Source organism: Rhamphochromis longiceps, linkage group LG9 (assembly GCF_057381845.1).
Source record: "Rhamphochromis longiceps isolate RC_006_pf linkage group LG9, R_longiceps_female_GT1.1, whole genome shotgun sequence".
In the NCBI taxonomy this organism is placed as follows: domain Eukaryota; kingdom Metazoa; phylum Chordata; class Actinopteri; order Cichliformes; family Cichlidae; genus Rhamphochromis; species Rhamphochromis longiceps.
The window spans coordinates 12,633,649-12,655,675 of record NC_140565.1 but is presented as its reverse complement, the minus strand read 5'-3'; the positions used below and the strand labels follow the sequence as shown (position 1 = coordinate 12,655,675).

Sequence of the window (22,027 nt, the reverse complement as noted above, 5' to 3'; positions counted from 1 at the left end):
GCAAAAGCAACAATTCCAACGCTCTCGCCCGCGTCTCTTTCTCCTTCTTTTCTCTCCTCCTCCCCTCTCCTCACTTCACACTTGCTCTCTCTTTGCAAGACTGCGAATGCTTCGGCCACTCCAACCGATGCAGCTATATCGAGCTGCTAAACACCGTCATTTGCGTGAGCTGTAAGCACAACACTAGGGGCCAGCACTGCCAGCTATGCAAGCTGGGCTACTACCGCAATGCCTCAGCAGAACTGGACGATGAAAATGTGTGCATAGGTCAGTCCCCCATCCGGGCCCCTTCACCACCACCACGCTTTCACACTCTCTTCACCTCACCTCCTGTCTCTGACTCCTCATTAGAGAAATTGTCAGTTTCATCCCCAACACGTCATCACTCATACACTCTCCTGTTTCCATGTCCAGTCATCTTCCTCTTTTGCTTCTTCTGCTTTCACACAAGGTTGTTGCTCATAAATCTCCTTGTTAGCCTGGGTGTTAGCAGGTGATGCTTAAGGGAGTCTTTAGCATCATATTAAAATTAGCAGTTTACCATTTATTAAATATACCTTTATTTTTACCTACTAGCTCTCATATATTGTGTTTTATTGTAATCTCTTGCTGCTAGCTAGGTTTTATTTGAAAGGTGTATATTGAAGCCAAAATGATCCTATTCTCAAGGTTTAGCATGTGGGCGAGGTGAGAAAACTATAATTTGAGGAATAAATGTCCTCCTGAATAGCTGCATGGTGATTAGAAATTGGTTAGTGTGAAATGGTCACAACAGCTACATCTGAAACGTTAGCAGGTTTGTGCCTTGTCACAATTTTCTGTACAAATTCTGTCATTAAGGAGAAACAGTTCAAATGTTAGGATATAGCTGAGTTAGATAAGAAAACTGAGAGCACTGTTATGTCTTTATGTTTATTATTAAGGTACAGACAGAAGCATGTTGCCTTAGCTTAGGACATTATAGATTAAGGATAACATTTAGTCTTGCTTTGTCCAAAGGTAACCTTCGAAACCTTGTATGACATGACATATAGACCACAAAGTGTTGAGTGACCCCTCATTTTTTAATATTTTGCTTCCCAGGAGTCAGATTTTCTTATGTTTAAAGTGGTCTTGAGCAATAGTGAGCAAAACGCAGGAGTGTTTTTTTGTTAAGCCACTTAACACATGTGAATCACTCAAAGGCACCTAACCTACGGGATGAATCACTGTTGTGTCCAACATTACAGACAAATGGGAAAGAACCAAATTTAAATTGTGTTTTAGGCACTTTCTTAGTAGATGCCAGTTGTGGAATCTACAAAAAAATAAAATAAAATGCCAAGGACAACATAATTTAACAGATATCAAATAGTATTTTTGCACCAACAGGTAGATTCTCAAAGAGCTATTAGCTAAAAGCTTGGCATGTCTGTGCATCATGTGTACCCTTATAAAATCTTAGGAAAGCAGGACAATATAAGAAGCGGCAGAACTTACAAAAAAACTATTTGCAGCAGATGAACAGTATCTGAAAGTCATGTCCTTAGGAAATAAGAAACAATTCCAGCAAACACCTGACACAGGACCTGAGAGATAGATTTGGCTCTTTAGTTGATCTGCTGATGACCAAACCCGCAACTTGTCTTAGTGGAAAAGTGGCTGTCAACAAGTCATTATCAAGCAAGGTAAATAATAAGGGGGGAGCTGAGGTTCTGCCAAATTATACAAGAACTGGACGGAAAATCAGTGGCTACAGGTTGGATGCAGTCTTGAATCCAAATTAAAAATTTTGGACATCATCAATATGTATGAAGGAGGCCAGGAGTGTGGTACAAAATTGAATGTCTACAGCCATCTGTGAACATGGTAGAAGCTCTGTCGTGGTTTGGAGCTGCATTTCAGCCAGTGGTGTTTGGGATCTTGAAAAAATTGCAGAAAAGTTCCAGCAGATTTTGATCCATCATGCAATAGCATCTGGAAAGAAAGAATTTCCAGCATGACAATGATCCCAAACACACTGACAGCATGCCTGGATAGAAAAAGCACGCAGTGGGAGGCTATCAGTCATGGATTGGCCTCCCCGGACGTCAACATTATTGAAGCAGCGTGGGATCATCTTGACAGAGAAGGAAATAGAAGTTAGCAAACTTCCAAAGAAGAGCTTTGAATTTCCTTCAGGAAGTCTGGAGAACTATTGCTGAACAGAGTTCAGGCTGTGTTGAAGAATAAAGATGGTTATACCATATACTCATTCCCATGTATGATTACATGTTTGAATAATCACTGCACCTATTCTCCATTTTCCTAGCAAAATATTAAAAAAATTTGGAGGTGACTTGTGACTTTCGCACAGTACTGTAGGCTACATAAAATTGGTGGTGGAACTTACAAGCAAATGTATTCAGTATTGCCAAAATACTTGCTGGTGAAGCAAATGCCACCTTTATGGTTATGTCTGAGGTAAAAGGCCATTTCCACTTGGTGTTCCTGTTATTTTGTTCATGACTTTTACGCAGGCATTCATAAAATGCATTATCTACTTTGTCTATGTGTAAAAATTGCGTTTCCTACGGTTCCTAGGGCAGTATCTCGGTTCCCCATTGAATTTTTTAGCTAGCACATGTAGTGTGAATTCACAGCGCTCAGTGCCAGGTGCATTTGTGAGTCCTGAGGGGGGATTCTGACAAGCAACAAGAGTTCTGAGGGAAATGTTGCAGCGAAGTCACACCACCAGTCAGAGGTGCCACACAAGTGCATATGTCATATACATGAAATGGCCTCAGGAGCAGCAGCTGAAACCTGTCACAAGGCATTAAAAGTCGCCGAGGCGTTACTGCGTGCCAAACTCGCCGTCACCCTGCCTCTCTCTCGCTGACCCCCCACTTTGTCACTTGCTGTAACCTCTCTCCTCTTGCCTGACCCTTGGATGTCACTCAGGCGCAGCCGCGTGCAGCCAGCACAGACACAGAAGGTGCAATGTGATGGTCAGGGACTGTCAAAATAAGTGTCACTTTGACTGCAGAGTGTTCCAGGTGCTCTGAAAAGTGGGAAGGTCAGTTGAGTGTGAGGCACTAGAGACTGGGCGTGTTGCTTTCATGAAGCGCTTTATGTTCAAATTGCAGCCAGAGCACCGCTGTCTTCTGTTTGTAATAGGCAATTAAAGATGAAGCCAAATTCTTATCAAAGGATAACAATAAGTCTACAGAGCCATTTAAAAATTAGAGGGAATTAAAGAACATATTACTACAATGCCCATTTCAATGTACTCTCTCATTCCTCTGGAACATTCAGTCTTTATCTTTGTTTCATATCATTATCCATCTCTACCTTCTCATCACATTTCCTGTCTTCTCTTGCCATCTTTTGCTACCTCTACCTGTTTGAATGACTCAGATTTTGGAAGAGCATGTTCAGATAGGCTCACTTTGTCCATCTAAAAAGAAAAAATCAAAGCTACTGATAGTGCTTTGCATATCTGCTCATTGCACGCTGTGTTCTTTAAAACAGCCTTAATTAATGCTATATTAATTACAAGTATGTTGTAATGAATAGAAAATGTTCATGTATCTAGAGCCAGCTTCATTCTCACTCATTCTGTCTCCATTACAGTTGAAATGGTAGCATTTTTCCCTGTATGAGTCTTTAAATCTATTCCCATTCTTTTACCAGTTATAATAATCAAGCACCTTCTTAAGCTAGAGCTCGAGGACCGCAGACCACGCTGTGAAAATCCTAGACTTGTGCTGGGAAGTCAAAGCACTACCCTTTTTTTCTCCAGCCTGTGTGTGTATGTGTGTTTTGTTTTTCCAGAATGTAATTGTAATCCCTATGGCTCAGTCAATGATCGCTGTAATGGCACAGGATTTTGTATATGTAAGGAGGGCACTACAGGGCCTAAGTGTCAGGAGTGTCTGCCCGGCTATTTGTGGGACAATGGCTGCAAATGTAAGTAGAACCGTAACCCTCCCCGTGCAGCTCCTGACTGTTCTCCCCCTCAGCTGTGTCTTTCTCTTCTATTCTCTCTCTGATGTCTTTTCTCTCTGCGTGATTCCTGAAGCTTTGGCTGGAAGAAAAAGAAACAAAAAAAAAAACACTGCACACGTGCAAGACTGCCCAGCTGCCTTGACAAACACAGAGCTAACACATAACACCACCTAACCCGATATATACGAAGCCATTCCTTTCATAGCCTGTACCTGCATTTCACACTCGCTGTGGCTGCATTACCAGCGTCGAATCAGCAGGCGCCGTTTATGGCTCAAATAGAGAGAAAGCAGTGGAATGATGGGATGCATGCTGCTCGGTAACTCAGTTATTCAGGCGTGTCGCACACCAGCAACACAACAGCTGAGTCAATATTGACTGCTTGACAGGCTGCCTGTGATCTGTTTGAGTAGCCATCACCCCTTCACAGTCCACAACAGGACAATGTCATCCAACATCAACATTTTCTCGTTTTGAGTTCCAGCCCATTTATTACTGTCTACACTTTATATTTCCCCTGCTCATTTTGCAGTGCATGCCCTATGTATTTTTTTTTTTTCAAATGTCACCAATTTTTCATAGTTTCCTTCAAGTCAAATCTCAGTGACAAACCTGCAAGAGGTAGACAAAATAGAGTAAACACTTCAGGATGATGGATTTTAACTCTCTGACAAAGAACTTTAAAGACTGAAAACATCATTGCTAACACTGTTTATGCTCCAGGCACGCATTACTAGGCCTCTTTGGATCTATCTGACTAGTCGAGCGCTGGTTTAAAAAGGCTCGCGTCAATTTTTTTTGTCAGAACAGGTGATAATTGCTTCTAATTGGCGCTCTCCCACCGCGACCCATCTTTGTATCAAGTTACCTCAGATTAATAGGCCTTTTCAACACGACAGTGACATCTATTTGCCCGCCTCCTGCAGCTCAACATTAATCTCTGTCCCGACTAACAAAGGCGTCCTAAACGAGGCACTTCAATAGAGTACGAGGACGTGATTTTGAGATTAAACAGCGACTCCACACTTTTATTACATCCTACAGAAAAGCCAAAAAAAGGGAAAATTTTAATTTAAAGAATTAATTTTTGGTAGTGTAATTTATTCTAGCTTTCTTTTTTAGACAAGTTTGATCGCTAGATATTAATTCTGTGAATTACATTGCCACTGTTTGCTTCAGGTTTCAACATCATTCTCGTGTATCCGAAATATTTGGACTAGGATTGGCTGATGTCTGAGTTTTACTGACTGGAGAGAAAAATATAAACTATAGTTTCACTATTTTAGAAAGTTTAAGTGTCAATCTCTGAATATATATCATTCTAAAACATTAAAGTGCAGGGAAAAAAAACATTTATGACCTGAAGCTGATTCCTGTGCTTCTTCATGTGGATATTAAGTGATCATCGGCATAAGTAGAGTGTAATCTCGTGTTATCAATTAGTGAATTTATTGGGAAACACCCAATAAATAAACAGTGTAAACTTTGTGAAAAAACAAAAGAAGGTATATCATTGTGAACATGTTTAAAACACATGGCTTAATATTCACGTTACAACAACAGTTACCTCAAGGTGCTTCATATTGTAAAGTAAAGACCCTACAATAATGTTAGAGTAACTGAAACAGCACAGAGAAAAATCGATTCCATATAAGGAAAAGTATCACTTTTTTCACAACAGCAAACTCAACATGCAAGGCAGGCAATGTGCGCTCAGTATGTTCTGTTTTATCTGTGGTGCTGTGGACGGAGATGAGATTGGTTAAAGTAAAGGGCTTCACCGAAGGAGCCACTTACAGCACTCGTCACGACTTTCTGAGATGCACTAAGTTTCACGATTTCATTATGCGAACTGTATCAATACAACACGAGCAGATAGAAGCGTTTCCCATTGAGTATACAGCGAATTAGCGACACCCCCGCTGCTTATACTGTGTTTGTTAGCGTCCAACTTAAGAAAACGAATGCTTTAAAGTCTGCTGCATTGTGATTTAAATTCAGTGTAAAATGAGTCACTTGCTTTTTTTAGTAGTTCTCGACACAGAAAGACATTCATTAAAATTCGCTGTTTTTTGTGACTGTACTAATATATTCTGTGTGTACAGCGCAAAGGCACTGTCAGCATGAAAAAATCTGCTTCAAACAAAAGGTGAGAGACAGGCGTCCTAGCATGACCTGCAACGTGAGGCGCACAACCCGAACCTAATGATGTACCGAGAACGCTGAGTGGTACAAAAGCAGAAAAAAGCAATTAACGTGAAAATGTTTAAAACGGCGGAAGAATGTTTTTCGTAGAGAGGCGGCGCCAAGGTAAACAGATGGGAAGCCACACACAGCGGGAGTGAGCACGGAGCAGATCAGTTTGTATTTGTCAGATGAAGCAGTGATCAGAAAATCCACAAACATTACTGTTTGAAGTGTTTGTATGCTCTCAAAACTTCAAACTCTATATCCAAGAGGTCTGAGTAATACTTCACTTAAAAAGCTGCTAAAGTTAAAGATCCGCTCCAGACACGATGAAAGGTATAATACTGGGATTTGCATAGTAATGTGGGTCTGAAAAGAAGTTCAATTACATCTACACCTTCTCCCTGATTAAAATAGTAACACAAAAAAATCCAGAATGTCTTAACATGTAAATATTTTTTGGTCTTTAAGATTTAACTACTTGGTATAAAATTTCTCCTACACTCAAAAAAATGAAACGTTGACTTTAATTAAAATTATTTTGTCAACAGGTTCCACGAAATTGAATTATGTTAGTTTAAAGCAAAAATCTTTAGTTCATCTAATTTAAAAAAACTACTTAAGATTAACAAGACATATTTAAGACTAACTAAATCAAGTTATGTTGTATGAACATAGATGATATATTTTCAGGTTAGATAGTTTAGATTAGTTACTTCAACACATTTCTTATTTGTGGCAGTAAAATGTTAAATTTAAGTTAGATTAATTCAAATATTATATTTTCAGCCACCTTGTGCTTTATTAATTAGTTTTACATAAATCTATTTTGTCAACAGGTTCCACACAAATGAATTAAGTACATCCAACTTATTTTTTAAAATTTATTTTATTGCCAACACATTCAGTGAGCATTTGTGTAAACCCAGTCCAAAATAAAACACAACAGCTCATTAGGGTTAGTAATTAACAGTATGTAGACAGATGCAACATCAAGACTTTAAATTAAATGTCTGTATCTGCCAGAAATAGAAGGAAAAAAAAACGCATTGAAGATCACATAACACATTGATAAGATGACACTTGAGTTATGCACATGTGATGCTAGTAAGGTCTGTGAGTGTTTTTTTTCTTTTAGTGTCTAAAATGGATAGCAAAGTTGCTATTTGCAATGATTGCTTAGGGTCAGTCCAGTAACACAATGCCAATGAAGTGCTTTCCTTTAACAATGCAAAGTGAAGTGTCCACCTCAACAGCCACAATTTTTAAAAAAAATTATGTAACAACAACAATAATAATAATAATAATAAATAGTCCACTGATATTAGCAATCAAAGAAAATTACATCACCATCCCAAATAAAACTTTAACAAAACATGCCAACATTATGGTCTAACAATAAAACAGCTTGTCAGCGTTCAGTTTTTTTGCAACAGCACAGCAGTAACCATTTAACACTTGCCACTGTCAACATTTATTTTACCAGTGTTTGGGCAAAAAACTTCAGATGTAAACATTTTAACATGGAAACAATTGTTCGTCTTTAAAAGTCCACAAAATATACATTCATCCTGCATTCCCAACTTGGATGATCTGATATCCTCGTGTTGGTGTTGTTCCCAGACCATCATGAAAATGTTGTTCCAGGTTCAACATTGCAAGTGACCAATCACATTGTTGTGACGTTATTCTATTCCAAGCCATTCGTGCATTTATGAAATTCCAATGTTGCAAGGACAATATCAATTCTGCTTACTGTTTATTAAAGGGTTACGGTTAGGGTTAGGGTCAGTTGATCAGCGGACAGAGGCGGTTTCACGCAGCTTAAGTACAGTTTTTTGTTTTACGCCGGTTTTTCTCGAAGTCGCAAAAGTATGACGTCACAACATTCTGATTGGTCACTTGCAATGTTGATCCTGGAACAACATTTAGTATGATGATCTGGGAACAACACCAACACGGGGATATCAGATCAACCTCCTAACTTACCCTTATTTTTAGTATGTATTGCAATTACCTTTACAATGCACACAATGTAACACAAACTGAATATGAACATATTTCCACCTCATAACAATATGCCTTGAACGCTAATATACACACCACCCTTCAACATTTCTGGTGCAGTATCATCTCTCAATTAAATCCTTTAAATCTCAATACTTTTGATTGTCTCTTAGCTTTCAGTCTTGAGGTTAACTGAGATTCAGTGCATATATCCCACCCATTAAGAGTGCACATGCAGAGGCCAGGTCTTCCAGGTCATGCAGGACACACTAGATGGTTATACCCACATCGGCTGGAGGAGTGCTGGCATCAGCTCTTTCGATGGTAAAGATAGCAAGGGTAATTTGTTCCAGCTCCCTCTGAACAGCTGTAGCTTAGACACAAAAACATAGAAAAATGGCATCCAGTTTTAAAAAAAAGAAAGAAAAAGGGCCAAAGCTACCCTTTAATGACGTAAACACAATATTAGGAACATGCACCCCAGTGCGCCACTATTTCAGACTACAGATTCAACGATAAATATAAATAGTTTGGGTATACAAGAAGATTTCCCAAAACATTTAAACAGGTTCCATGCAAATTACAACAACAACAACATTACAACATGCAACAACATTAGTTATTCAAAATTTGGTTTAATACAGATAAAAAACTAAACTAAAATTACCAACCAATTATTCTTTGAAGAGGATGCTTGAGTCTTCATTCAGGTAAAAAGGTAGTGCCCTGAGGACACACTCCCTCCCCTTTTCAATGGTTTCCTTCTGTAGAGAGTGGCAGAGATACAGGAAGAGAAAACAGAAATACTTTAGGATGACTAGGGCTGCTCAATTAATCGAATTTTAATCACGATTACGATCTGGGCTTTCAACGATCATTAAAAATGACTGAGCCGATTATTAGCCCCTCCCTCATTTATCCGCGACACCTTAAAGGCCGGTCCGTGAAAATATTGTCGGGCATAAACCGTCCGTGGCGCAAAAAAGGTTGGAGACCGCTGATTAAGGGGACCCGAGGGAAGCTCGGAAAGCTAAGCAGAAGTTATTTGGAGAGTGACTGCCGTTGGTTGAAAAGAGAGTTTAAAAAAAAAAAAAACTTCAGTGGTGTTGCACACTATTTTATATTATTTTTTTAAAGTCATTGTTAACCCTTTAAAGCCGGTCAGAGCAGCACGCTCCGTTTTGCGTAACTATTTTTAAATCCCTGTAGAACCTGAACCGTGTAAGCTAGCGCAATAATTTGTTTTGCATATGAAACCGGAGGAGTTGTACTTACATCTGATGCCATCAGCTTGTCCTCGGTCACGGTTTCGTTCCACATATAGCTTTGCAAAAATTGCATAAAAAGCGCTTGCAGGAACAAAAACATAATATTCCAGAAACACGCTTCGCCGTTCCTATCAGCTGTTCGTAACACTTCCCACAGTGAAATGATGCACATGCTGTTTTCTTTGCAAATTTGCATCACAGGATTGTTTTTTGTTTTTCCTGCAGTATATAAAAATTGCTGTATCTCCAAAATAAAACTATGAAGACATTCAAAATAAATTTCCTGTGGTGGGAAACTATTTTTTGCAACATTATTGTATTTAAAGTTTTGAGGGATAAACCTCTTAAACTTCTCCAAGTAGAAATATATGTAAACAAAACAAAAGCGATTTTCAATTTTTTTTTGTAGTTTATTGCACTTTTTTGCAATTTATGTAATTACTATGGACTTAATGCATACATATTATTAAAATATGGGCTATAACAGTTGTATTGATGTATAGCAACTTGAAATGCTCCCACAAATGGCACTACAGCATGTAAAAAAAAAAAATAAAAATAATATAAGCTCTGGTGGACTTGGTTCTATAGTAGGTCTTAAAGGGTTAAATAAATATCGTCAAATAATCGTGATCTCAATTTCAGTGAAAATAATCGTGATTATCATTTTTGCCATAATCGAGCAGTCCTAAGGATGACAGAAACTCACATTATACGCAAAATGAATGACATAGCCACTGCACAGATAGACATGTACACAAGACCAACTAATCATCACATGGACATGAATAGTTAACCTGTTGGGCAGGGTTTCCACCACATTATATATGTCCATAATGGAGGTAAAGACAAACTAATACATCATCTTTTTTGCATTCAAAACATAACATAAAAACATTCACTTCTGGTTTAACCTAAATCAAGGGATCAGATTTTACATATGTTTAGGTAATTTAAATTTTCCAACGTTTTGAGTACCAAACTTTGTCTTGCTTAATATAAATGTAAGTGCACTGTGCAGCTACCATACACTAGCTGTTTAAATTTGAAAATGATCTTATTAGCCATAATATTTTGCTACCAACAGAATAACGCACCTGTGTGGCTGGGGCCAAAGTTTGTCTAATTTTCTTCCCTGCAACGCCTCCTTTTTTCTTGAAGACTTTTATGAGCTGGTCAGTGTATTGGTCAAGTTGTGTAAAAAGCCTTGGAACATGTGCAGCAGTAGTAATCCTCACATATTCTGCTTCCACCTGAAAATATGTCAACAAACACAACATACTGTACTGTAAATATACATACTATATGTACACATATACAAACTAAAACTAATGTAGTAAGACCTCATTAAAGCTATAATTTTAACACAAACATTTACACAAAATGCTAATGGAGCCATTACAGCTTTTATTGTTATTTATCAAGTTCCAAAAAATATTGATCACAGCTGATCTGAAAAGAATTTCATGCCTCAGGCCCTTGAACTGCAACCTTTACCATGGTTCAGATGTGGAGACGAAATAACAGGGGCATGGGATGGGTCACAAAAGAAAACTTAACTTATAAAACAGTTTTGTTTTTAAAAGTATAACAGTTCACATACCACATACAAGCTCAGCAGTACCACATACACCACATCAGTATAGGAGGGAGCAGGTAAAGGCAGGATCTGAGATTTATAAAGTAAAACAAGAAATTCATTACTTAATTTCAAGAAGCAAATTATTGTTTGAATTACAACTAAATAAAATACTACTCAGAAGAAAAGCAAGAGATTGACACTGCCATGTGCTAACTTTCTATAGAAGCAATTATCACCAGGTCTGTCGACCTCCATTGTCTGTCCACTCATATGTCTTGAATAATTTTATTAAAAAAATTAAGTGTGTACTTTCACAAACTGTAATTTATAACTACATTGATATGTATAACTCCGCTAGGAAACATGCTGTATTTACAGACCATTTTTACATAATACAGATTACTGATAGAGCAGAACAATGGTGTCACAGTGGCTTTCGCCCTTGACTTTTTGGATTTTAAATGTCACTTTATGCTATCCTTGCTATCCTATTCGATATTTCCGACTCTCGGATTACAGAAAAGGAATCCCAAGAAAGCAAATGGAAAAATAACCCCTTGAAAGAATAACCCCATGAACCCCTGTAGCTAATCCCTTAATAAAACAAAAAACAATAAAAATGTTTCTTACACAGTCCACAAAATAAGCATGTCCAGGACCCAGTAAAACTAATGTAAAACAAGCACACGCAAACGATATAACATGTCTTGTAAGACAAACGCAAAATATAACCATGCTGGATATATAGATACTACACAACATAGTCAAAGAAAAAAGTGGTCTTACCTCTCAAAGAAACAGCAGCTTGGCGCCAAAACAGCCTTTTTCAGTTAAATTTGAAGTCTTGCGCATGAGCAGGCACAAGCCGTGAAACCTTCTTGTTCTGCGCGGTTTCATTACAACTGTTTTTGCATTACTGCCACCTTGTGGATATACAAGGTATATCGATCCTCATTGACTTAACTTAAATGTTATGCGATCAAGTAACACATTAGTATTATGTACGTTGAATAATAGACACAATTACGTAGACTTGATTAGAAAAACATAGGTTAACTTAACAAAAACATATATTTTAAGTAAAATGAAAATAAATAATTAATATACACTGAACAATCCACCTCATTCATTTTTTTGAGTGTACATCACTCAAACAACAGCTCAGAGACATTCTCATCACATGAATTTGAAGACAGTCTCCGAAAAGGTCAAATATCTCAATGTTTTCAGCACAAACATACTTTGATTGCTTTAATATCTTTTGCCTACAAATAAAAGGCAAAGAGGTTCCTTTGTATTGAGGTTGTAATTTACTGCTTGTGCACTGACTTTTCTAAATTGATCAAAGTATTGGTGGCATTTCAAAGAATGCAACATCCAAAGAAGGGGGATCTTTTAGCTGTAAATGTCATAGAGGCTGTATTAGTATGCTCATATCGAGAAAAAGAATAGCATAGTATTGCTATATTCCTGACTACAGATTTTTTCCCCTAGAGATTGATTTTTCTTCTTCTTCTTCTTCTTTTTTGGGTTGTTTGTTTTGTTTGTTTGTTTGTTTGTTTGTTTGTTTGTTTGTTTGTTTGTTTGTTTGTTTGTTTGTTTGTTTGTTTGTTTGTTTGTTTGTTTGTTTGGTCACTGAAAAAAATTCCAGGCTCTTCTGCTCTGGCAGTAACACAAATGTGAAGTTTTTCACTGGAGTTTGATTCATCGCCCCAACAACAAATGAGCCACAAAAGCACCCATAGCAGTGCTTTCACTTCACAAAATGTCCTCTAAAGTAGGAAAGAGAACGAGAAACCCCCAGAATAATGTCAGTCCAAAACCACTGAGTGATTCTATGGCTGAAATGGGAAAACTCGACCTTCTTCTGCATCCCCGCTGCTGCTGCAGGAGTTCTGTGCGTTGACGAGACGCTGTCTGCATGCAGAGCGGGGAAAAAAATGCAATTAAAACTTAAATCTCTCGTCAAACACATCACTTTCCCAGACAGGCGCACCTAGTTCAGCGGCCCCTTCTCTAAATATTATCACTCATATCAAAAGCAAACACAACAAATCTTGTCTTTTACTGCCTGTGCCGGCTCTGTTTATGTGCAGTAATGCAAAATGGTTAATGTGAGAAAATGAAATCAGATAAAGGTGCGGGACAAGAAGTTCCTACTTCTGCTGTGTTTTCAATCTTACAACACTGAACGTGATCGTTCTTGTTTGTCATTATTTTTTTTATATCTTGATGATTTTATTGATCTTTTTTCCTTTTTTTGTTTTTTTTTAAGTCATCACTATCTATTTGTCTTTATAGTCCCTTCAGCTGATGAATCACTCTGCTTCCAGGGAATAGCCATGACCTAAAATTTCCTTTAGAATGAACTAAAATTTCCTTTGAACAGAAAGATTCTTAAAATTATTTTAATGGGATTATTCTGAAAATAAGAAAAAAAACACTTAGCAACCACCAGTCACTATGGAGAAATTTGTGGTTGCTGGAGGTTGGTGGTAGTTGCTGTAAAAAACCCCATTCAGGCAGGCCTCCCCCTCTGTACCCAGCTGGTTGCTAGGCAACAATATGTATTTGTCAGCCTGTTGGTGAGGGAGGTTGCTGGCTGTCGCAAATCAGTCACAAAGAGGTATACAGTGCTGCACTTCTATATGATATTTTCAGTTTTGGATTCAATTTTTCAATCACAACAACAGTCGCCTCAAAGCGCTTTATATTGTAAGGTAGAATCTACAATAATGCATCCAGAGAAAAAAACAACAATCCAATCACATGACCCCCTATGAGCAAGCACTTTGGCGACAGTGGGAAGGAAAAACTCCCTTTTAACAGGAAGAAACCTCCAGAAGAACCAGGCTCAGGAAGGGGTGGGGCCATCTGCCGCAACCGGTTGGGGTGAGAGAAGGAAGACATGAGACAGGATAAAGACAAGCTGTGGAAGAGAGCCAGAGATTAATAACAAGTACAATTCAATGCAGAGAGGTCTATTAACACATGAGTGAGAAAGGTGTCTGCAAACACTTGCCAGCTTCTTGCTAAGCAGTCTTTCTGCTGTCCTCCTTTCCATTCACCCCCAGCTGGCAGCTGCAGATGACTTCCCATCCTTGAGCCTGGGAATGTTTCCTTCCCACTGTCACCTTGCTCATGGGCGATCATCTGATTTTGGGGGCTTTCTCTATATGGTGATAGGGTCTTTTCCTTACAATATAAAGCACCTTGAGGTAACTGCTGTTGTGATTTGAAGCTATAAAAATACAACTGAATTACACTGAATTGAAACAGTGAAATCAGAGACTATTTGTCTTAGTAAGTAAACGCTGTATGTTTTCAAACATGTTGATTGGAGCAGGGATACACATTTTTCCAATGGGGGTCACTGACTAGTCTAAAGTCCAGTGTGACTGAAGCCTAACCTATCAACAACCAATCAAATTGCTGAAAATGTAGTTTTTACCTCAAATTTAGACAAATTAATCGAATCTCACCTTCAAAATGTTCCAAGCTTTAATCAACAAGTTAGGAAGTGGTTGTCTGTAAGTATGGATTACTTTCCTGAACATAGACTAAATCCGACGTTGCTTATATCAAATAGCAAGTCTGATTTGGCCTTAAAGATGTGCCTTTTTAAAGACGTGATCATATCTTATCAGACTAGGATAGTTTGAGATTTTTAGTCCAAAAAAGTGGGCATTCACAACCGTGTCCGACGTCTTTTTTCCAATTATTTTTCTAATCAATTTAGAGCACATTCTGAATAAAAGCCAGTCTGAATATTCTTAGAAATTCACGTTATCATTCTATTGTGACAGCAAGGAAGGATAAGATAGACGAGACGAAAGGTTATTGTCTAATTAAAGGAGTCTCTCCTGTGTACTGATCATATCAAGGCCTCATGATTCTTTAATTAATACATTTGATCGCTCTTCCTTGTCATCTCGAGGAGACAATCTAATTACCAAGTTTAGCCGCTGCCTCATCACAGAGAGCAATCAAAGTGAACAAAGGCTTTCCATAGAGTCTGTTTTGCAGTCTCATATTGACTCATTACTGTAGTTTCTCCTGAGTGGTTGAGGTGGTCATGCAATTGATATGTCAGATGAAAAAAACAAAACAGGGGGAACAAAGATAGAGTTCAGATGTCTTATTTGGATGTAGTTGTGCATGGTAATTGGTGAGCTGTGGCCTGGAGCGAAACTTACTGAGCCAAACAGCAGCTCTCTTTTCTCCCACGAAACACAAATAGGATTCGCACAGTCAATGTTTCTTAACAAGGCTCCCATCAAAGCTCTATTTGGCTATTCCTGTGAGACAGCATGCATCCAATCCTGATTATTAGGAGAGAGGTCTTATATTTGTTTGTGATATTTATGTCCCATAGAGTTCATAGATTGCTCACCGCATTGTTTTCCACTCCTATAAAGGACTGAAATGGGCAGAAGTGGCCCCTGTGTTTATCAGTGTTTATTTGTCTCTGTTGGTTTATTAGTTTGTGCAGCGCAGCTTTGTTTGCCTCCAGCTTGTTTGACAGCTTGCCTCCGCTGGGAATAGAGTGGCCTCGGTGTCCCAGCTCTAAATATACACCAATTTTCACCTGACGTTCAGTTTGTCTAAAGTCAGTGGTGTTTGGGGAAAGCCTCGCAGGCTTTGAGGAAAGTGTGGATTTCTGTGCTGTAACGTAGCTGATTTGATGGGGCTTGAATAAGGTTTTGGTATTAAACAAATAGACGCGTCTTTTTAGATGCTGAAAAAATGTCCTGAAATCTGAAATTTGGTGTTATTTAAAGATTAGAGGCTGTAAAGTTAAACTGATGGGGAATATATGAAATGTTTCAGAGTCATTTAAGTAATAATGATGAAAAAAGACTGTGAAATTAATTTCGAGTGGCATTATACTCTTTAAGAGGTGATTAAAAGATAAAGCCAGTGTTCACCACCTTTTAATTACATGTGTATATATTCATTAGAGTTTAATAGCACTTGTATAGCGCCTAAGATTAATCTCAGCCTCTGTGTACAGTACATCTTTACCACAGCTCGAAGCAACAACATTACACAACATTTTCGCTGTCTTACAAACGTGTTTTGTTCAAATTTTACATCACATTTAATTATTTTCCTATATAAAATAGTCAATTTCATTTAATACTTTAATTTAATTTTATAATTTTACTAGATTTAATTATTAGATATGACATATAATCTATATTTCATGCATTTTACAATCCAAAATGTGCCAAATGTTGAAGCAATACTTGAACATGTTGGAAAATATGCTTATTTGATTTCTTGAGTTTATTAAGAGATCTAAGCCTCTGCACATTAAATAGATCAAAACCAGGCTGTGCCAGCTAATCTGAATGTGCTCAAAGGTTTCAAAGACAAAGAGCATTGCCCACCAGCACCCATGAAACTTACTTATTAAGGGGTGATGTTACAACTTAAAATTATTATGCATTTCAGTTGTTATAGAAGCCATTTCCCTAAAACTACACGCTTTGCCAGTGTGGGGTCATGTAGTGTCAGGATTTGGTACATGCAAATGTAGATGGAGGCCATTGTGAGAGATGTTTAGTGTCTGAGTGGCCATAGTGGAAGAAATCTGACTCTTTTGCTTGAGTCGACCCACAATTCATTAAGGGAAGTTATGTTGCCCTACTTCATTTAGTACGCAGTTAGCTTAAAAACTATTTGGTTGCACAGATTGTCAGTAGTTTCTCTTATGCAAAGACTTGAGGGGATGTTGATGAGTTAGTGATTAATTCAGCAGTGTACTGATTGTAAATTCTGTTAGGTTGCTTTTAGACTTGTTTTTGTTGTCAAGAACAGTGATGAGTTTTAGCCGTGCAGTAGCCACCAGCACAGCAGCTAGCATGGTTCTCAAAATGCTTAATACGGCAGCGTTCCCGTATAAAACAAGAACTTAAATGTGGGTTAGATATGTGAGGCTATAAAGACCAAGCCCCTCATGAGGAATGCAGTTTCATATAGGTACACTGTTGTAGATCATGCTAGCTACATGGAAGATTAATGGTTTTAGGCTACCGAATCTAACTACATTTACTTTACTGTAATTTAATGGCAGCATGTGTTGGTGTATAGATTATGGGCAAATAACCACCCATGAAATTATAGACTACACAATTAGGACAGTATAACCCAATTCCCAGTCTTTGGGCTAAGCCTTGTCTCCATATTTACTGTACTGTAACTATCAAGACCATAAATAAGCATATTTTCAAATTTAAGATTTCATAGACATCAAAAATGGAATAAAATGTGGCAACGCTTTACTTGAAGAACACTTTTTGTCAGTCTTTGATTCCATAATTGGCCATCTTTAAAGCTTCTGCTGTGATGTTTGATAATGAGAGCTAATGAGAAGAGAATCTCCTTCATGCACCAGAACACACTTCAAGTAAAGTGTCACCCAAACACGTGTTTGTGTGTTAAATTCTCACACATCTTTCCTGTCTTTACATTGCTTCCACCGCAGCCCGGGTGTGTGACAACGAACTCCTGCGCTGCCAAAATGGTGGGACGTGTATCAGCAACGTCCGCTGCAGCTGTCCAACAGGCTATACGGGTTTGCTGTGTGAGAAGCGCCGCTGCGAGTCAGAGCTGGGAGGCTGTGGGGGCCCAGATTCAGGCCAGGCTCACCTGACACCTCCATCCACCTCCAGGCTGCTGCTGCTCCTGCTGCTAGGCTCGGTTCTGCTGAGAGGGGTCTCCTGCCGGCCCGCTGTGCTCTAAAGTGACCCATTACCTGGTGGGAGTCGCACACTTCCCACCTTCTCCACCTTAACCCAAGCTCATCCCCCTCCCCTTTCAGATAATCAACAACCATTTAAAAAAGAACAACCATGAGCTTTCTGGACTGTAATGTTCTGAGCTTCTCCGCCTCCAGACTCAATGGACACTCGCACTGACAATAAAGGGAATGTGCCAGTCAAATGAGTGCAGAAGCTTTTCATTTAATTTCAAAGAATATATAGAAATAATTAAAAAGAAAAACTATACTTCTAAAAAAAAATACAGATATTATTAGAAATATGAGTAACTGAGGGTTTGCCTAACAAAAGTAAAATGAGCAGAGAATGGTGAGTCCCACCCCGACCCCTACCCTACCTCTCTCCCTCCCCCCAAAAGCCATACCAGGTACAGTACACGAGCCCCCTTCGATTTTGAGAGGAGATAACTAAAGATGACAGACTCGTTCACTTCTTCTCATATTGCCACGGCAACAACAGCTGCGACCAATCAGCTCTCGCACAAGCCGACGGTGGCCGCCGACCCCTTTGGGATGCTTCTGTGCGTTGTTAATGTTGGCTGGACTGATGCCGAAGAAAAAAAAACAAAACAACAACAACAAAAAAAAGCAAACTTGTCCCCGCTGAATGGCAAAGACTGGCCTCAGAAACAAACCCGTTACACTTCAGCGTGATAACAAACAGAAAGAGGTGAAAAACCCCAGGACGCATTCTTTGCTGTCAGTGCATTGTGGATAGAAGGAAATCTGTCCGGACTGCCACATTGTGACACAAAACCTTGCCCACGTTGATCCCTCTCTGTCTCTATCTTTCTGTCTCTCCTTCGAGCTCGGCCTCATCCTCTCGTTCATCCCCCTCCCTTCCCTCCGATCCTAGTTCCACCCCCAGACGCCGCCACTGACCTGTGCTTTCGTGAACGTTACTCTGTAAAACCCTTGTTGGTTGAAAGATTCTTTTGTCCAATGTTAGTGATGCACATGTAAGAATCCCCCGTCCCATCCCTCGTCCCCCTTTCCTCTCTTCCGAAAAGATACTCCAGTGAAGCTGTCTGATTCTTTTTCTATCTTAGAGCCACCACTCTCCCTACTGTCATGGTCAGGGGATAGTATTCACCTGAGCAGACGAGAAGTGCATAGAAAACCATCAGTGTATTTGCAAGTTCTTTTCTCGACAGATCAAACAAAACAACAAAAAAACAACAAAAAAAGAGAGTCATGTAGTCCTTTTGTATCTTTGCCGAACTGTGATTGAAAAAAAGGCAACCTGTATCTATTTAAGTCATTCAAATGCAGAAGCAGTTGGGTTGTTTTTTCTCTCTCTTTCTCTTTTATTTTCACTTCCTTTTTCACCTTTTCTGTTTATTACTTTTCGTTGTGCAGTTGATTTTCCTTTGTATTGGCAACGTGCTGGCATCAAAGAATATCAGTTTACATATACAGTATTAATAAAGTGTAATAAAATCCCACCAAAGGACATTATAAATGTTTTGTTCTTGCTTTAACACTTGAGAATTTAAATGAATAAAAGGTTAAAAAATTAAGCCCGTGTTGATCTTTTGTTCATGCTAAGAAAGAAAAGATGCGATCGCTGTTTTTTTCCACATCATAAGAGCATCGCTGCAGAAATCATCCATTCAAATTTAGTAGCTGTTTGGAAATTGAAATAATGACAATTAACCACATTGTAGAAATATCGGCAAACAAACACAACAATTTTAGCTTTAATGACTTTATCAAAGTGACAAATGGAATATGCAAGTTTTCTTATTTTTTCGCTATAAATGATGTCTGTATATATTAAAAAGAAGGTCTTTAGAAAACACAATTTCTATTATAGCTGGAAAAATCATACTGAGACTACATTAACATTTCAATAAAATGCAGTAAAGTCATTTCAGTCCAGACTGCAAGAGAGCACAGCCTGCATAGAACAACTGTATAATAATCTGCACAGAGACATGTTTGTGTGGATGTGTACATATAGCATACATAGTAATATTGTGTAGTTCTGCTTTTTCACAAAAGCAGCTGTTCGATTAGAACCTATTCATGCACAAATGCCTTATAATCCAAAAAGATATCATGACAATAGATCATGCCTTTCACTTAAAGCTTTCATGTACTTTATAATGGCTGATTTTATAATCCATGCAATCACAGTCTCGCACTAATCTGCCTTTTTGTAATATACAAATAAAGTCAAACTTAACCACTAGAAATATGTGTTTATGATGTCCATGAATGCATTCCCATCTTAATTAGAACTGCACACGCAGTATAAAGGGGCACGCAGCTTCTGTTACTTCTTAAAATTGCTGACACTTCAAATAAATTAATATGCGATACGTGAAGCGAAAGCCCCAAAGAGGCAAACCTGACAAAATGATAGCATAAAAGTCTGTGTATCAGCTTTTGCGATATTTCCGTGCTATTTATCTTGAATTCAATCTGGTAAAGATTTGTTTCAGTGGGCATGCATTGTCGGAGGCACCAAATTAAATATTTACAACTATCGATGTGTCCCGGAGAGCCTGTGTTCAAAGTTTATATAGTGGGTCTTGTCAGACACTCGACAGTTCATCCATAACCTAAAATATTCAAGCCATTGCTCCAGCTTTTTTTTTTTTTTTTTTGCTTTCCTTTTCTTTTCCAAGTTTAACTCAAAGGGAGGAAAAGAACTTAGGGCCACTGATTGTTCTGCTAATGCATCAATAACAAAAACAACAGATACTTGCTTCCTGGCAAGTTGGCTCGTATATGCCCGATTAATTGATTCCGATTTTGCTCACAGCCACCAACTCACATCCAAATCCCAAGAATAAATTCCATTCACAACCTTTTATTCTGCGAAACGTGGTTTTATCTAGTGAAATGAAAAAGTGAAGCCTTTTATGCCTTTTTTAACTTTTACGTTCGGGTGCTGGGATTTCTTTGTGAAAATATAATAAAAAAGACACTATTTAAGCTGTGATATTTTACTTTTCCAAAGCATGAATTTTTAAAAACACTGAGCTCCTTCCAGACACAGACAAATCTAGCTCAGTTTAACACATTAGAGACAATGACGCTACCATAAAATACGCTATAGATGGCACAATATGTGACAATGAGGAAGACCATTTTAGGGAAATCTGAAAAACTGAAATAAGGCCATATGGACAATTAAAACTAATACAACTTTCCTAAAACACTTTTGTGACTCCAGGGATGCCCTGATGAATTCAGTCAAAGTCACTTGTTTGTCAAGGTCTCCTACAGCGGCCCTAATTTTAACCATGTGTTCAGCCCAGGTGTCAATGCACCATGCTGCGTGGAGAATTAAAATAGAGTTGATGTCGTTTGGGGAGAGGACTTCATCCTAGATATCTCACCTCCAGCAGCTGTTGCCTGACCCAACCATGAATTATCGCCGAAATACCTCGAAGCGAGCCATCTACCGCCACTGGATTATCTCCCCCTGTAACGTGCTTTGTGGAAACGACTGGTAAAACGTGTTTAAAGGGGCCACGGGTGTGTTATTTTTTTTATTTCTGCCCTGTAGCAAAAACAGCGTGGAATTTATCTATGGGGAATCTGTGACTCAGCGAAGGCATTTCAGCTGCAACGGCAATAGATGTCTTTGAAAGTGCTGTAATTAGGTAGAATTCTCCTGTCATATAACATCCACTGGTGTCACTCACAGGCCACCGACGCTCAGAGGGGACGAGCCTTTTTGTCACATTTTCGAAGATAAAAAGGTGAGTGTCAAATCAAAACTTCAAGGACTTTTCAAGGTGTCTCGGTGCAACAAGGCAGACTCAAAGAAATCAGATATTCTTCAGTGCCTTAGTCTCTGATCTCAACCCAGTAAAGTAAAACCAAATGCAGAGAGAGCCCCACACAAGCAGCACCTGAAGGTAGAAGTAAAGCCCAGGCCGAGCATCTCAATAGCTAACTAACAAAAGATTTTAATGTATTAAAAACGATTTATATATATATTTGAAATTACAGAAAGTGTGTCCAAGTACCTTTGATCCTCTGAAAAAAATGTATTTTCAGAAAACTTGAACTCTGACTTCTGGCCTTGCAGTCAATGTCACAGACTTTTAAACTAATCTGAGATTTTGGTATCAACTTGAAAATCCTAGGTGACTTCATCCTCAAGTTATTGCATTCACACGATTTTCAGAAAACTTGACTTCTGACCTCTGACCTTGACCTTGAGGTGTAAATCACAAAGCTTCAAACTCATCCGAGAGTTTTAGTAAACACCAC

General features: G+C 38.5%; 1 protein-coding gene and 1 long non-coding RNA gene across 6 annotated transcripts in view; one reads left to right on the top strand and one right to left on the bottom strand.

The window, feature by feature from the left end:
* Positions 1-19,275, top strand: part of ntng1a (netrin g1a) — a 131,562-nt gene extending 112,287 nt beyond the window's left edge. For 3 of the 4 annotated variants that reach the window (XM_085418333.1, XM_085418334.1, XM_085418332.1), the window contains one exon: positions 17,501-19,275. In XM_085418333.1, coding sequence (XP_085274459.1) covers positions 17,501-17,757 — 257 coding nt within the window. In that variant the 3' untranslated portion in view covers positions 17,758-19,275. Of the gene's footprint in view, positions 1-99; positions 268-3,792; positions 3,928-17,500 lie in introns of all 4 variants that reach the window. The other variant, XM_085418335.1, reaches the window with a different exon arrangement.
* On the bottom strand, positions 7,616-11,910 carry LOC146661842 (uncharacterized). Of its 2 annotated transcripts, none has more exons than XR_014913281.1 (5): positions 11,797-11,910; positions 11,032-11,097; positions 10,526-10,681; positions 8,832-8,924; positions 7,616-8,533 (listed from the first exon to the last, which is right to left on the bottom strand). It is a non-coding gene; the product is annotated as an uncharacterized LOC146661842 (long non-coding RNA). The 2 variants fall into 2 exon arrangements; XR_014913282.1 differs by lacking the exon at positions 11,797-11,910 and adding an exon at positions 11,641-11,777.
* Positions 19,276-22,027: the final 2,752 nt, after the last annotated feature.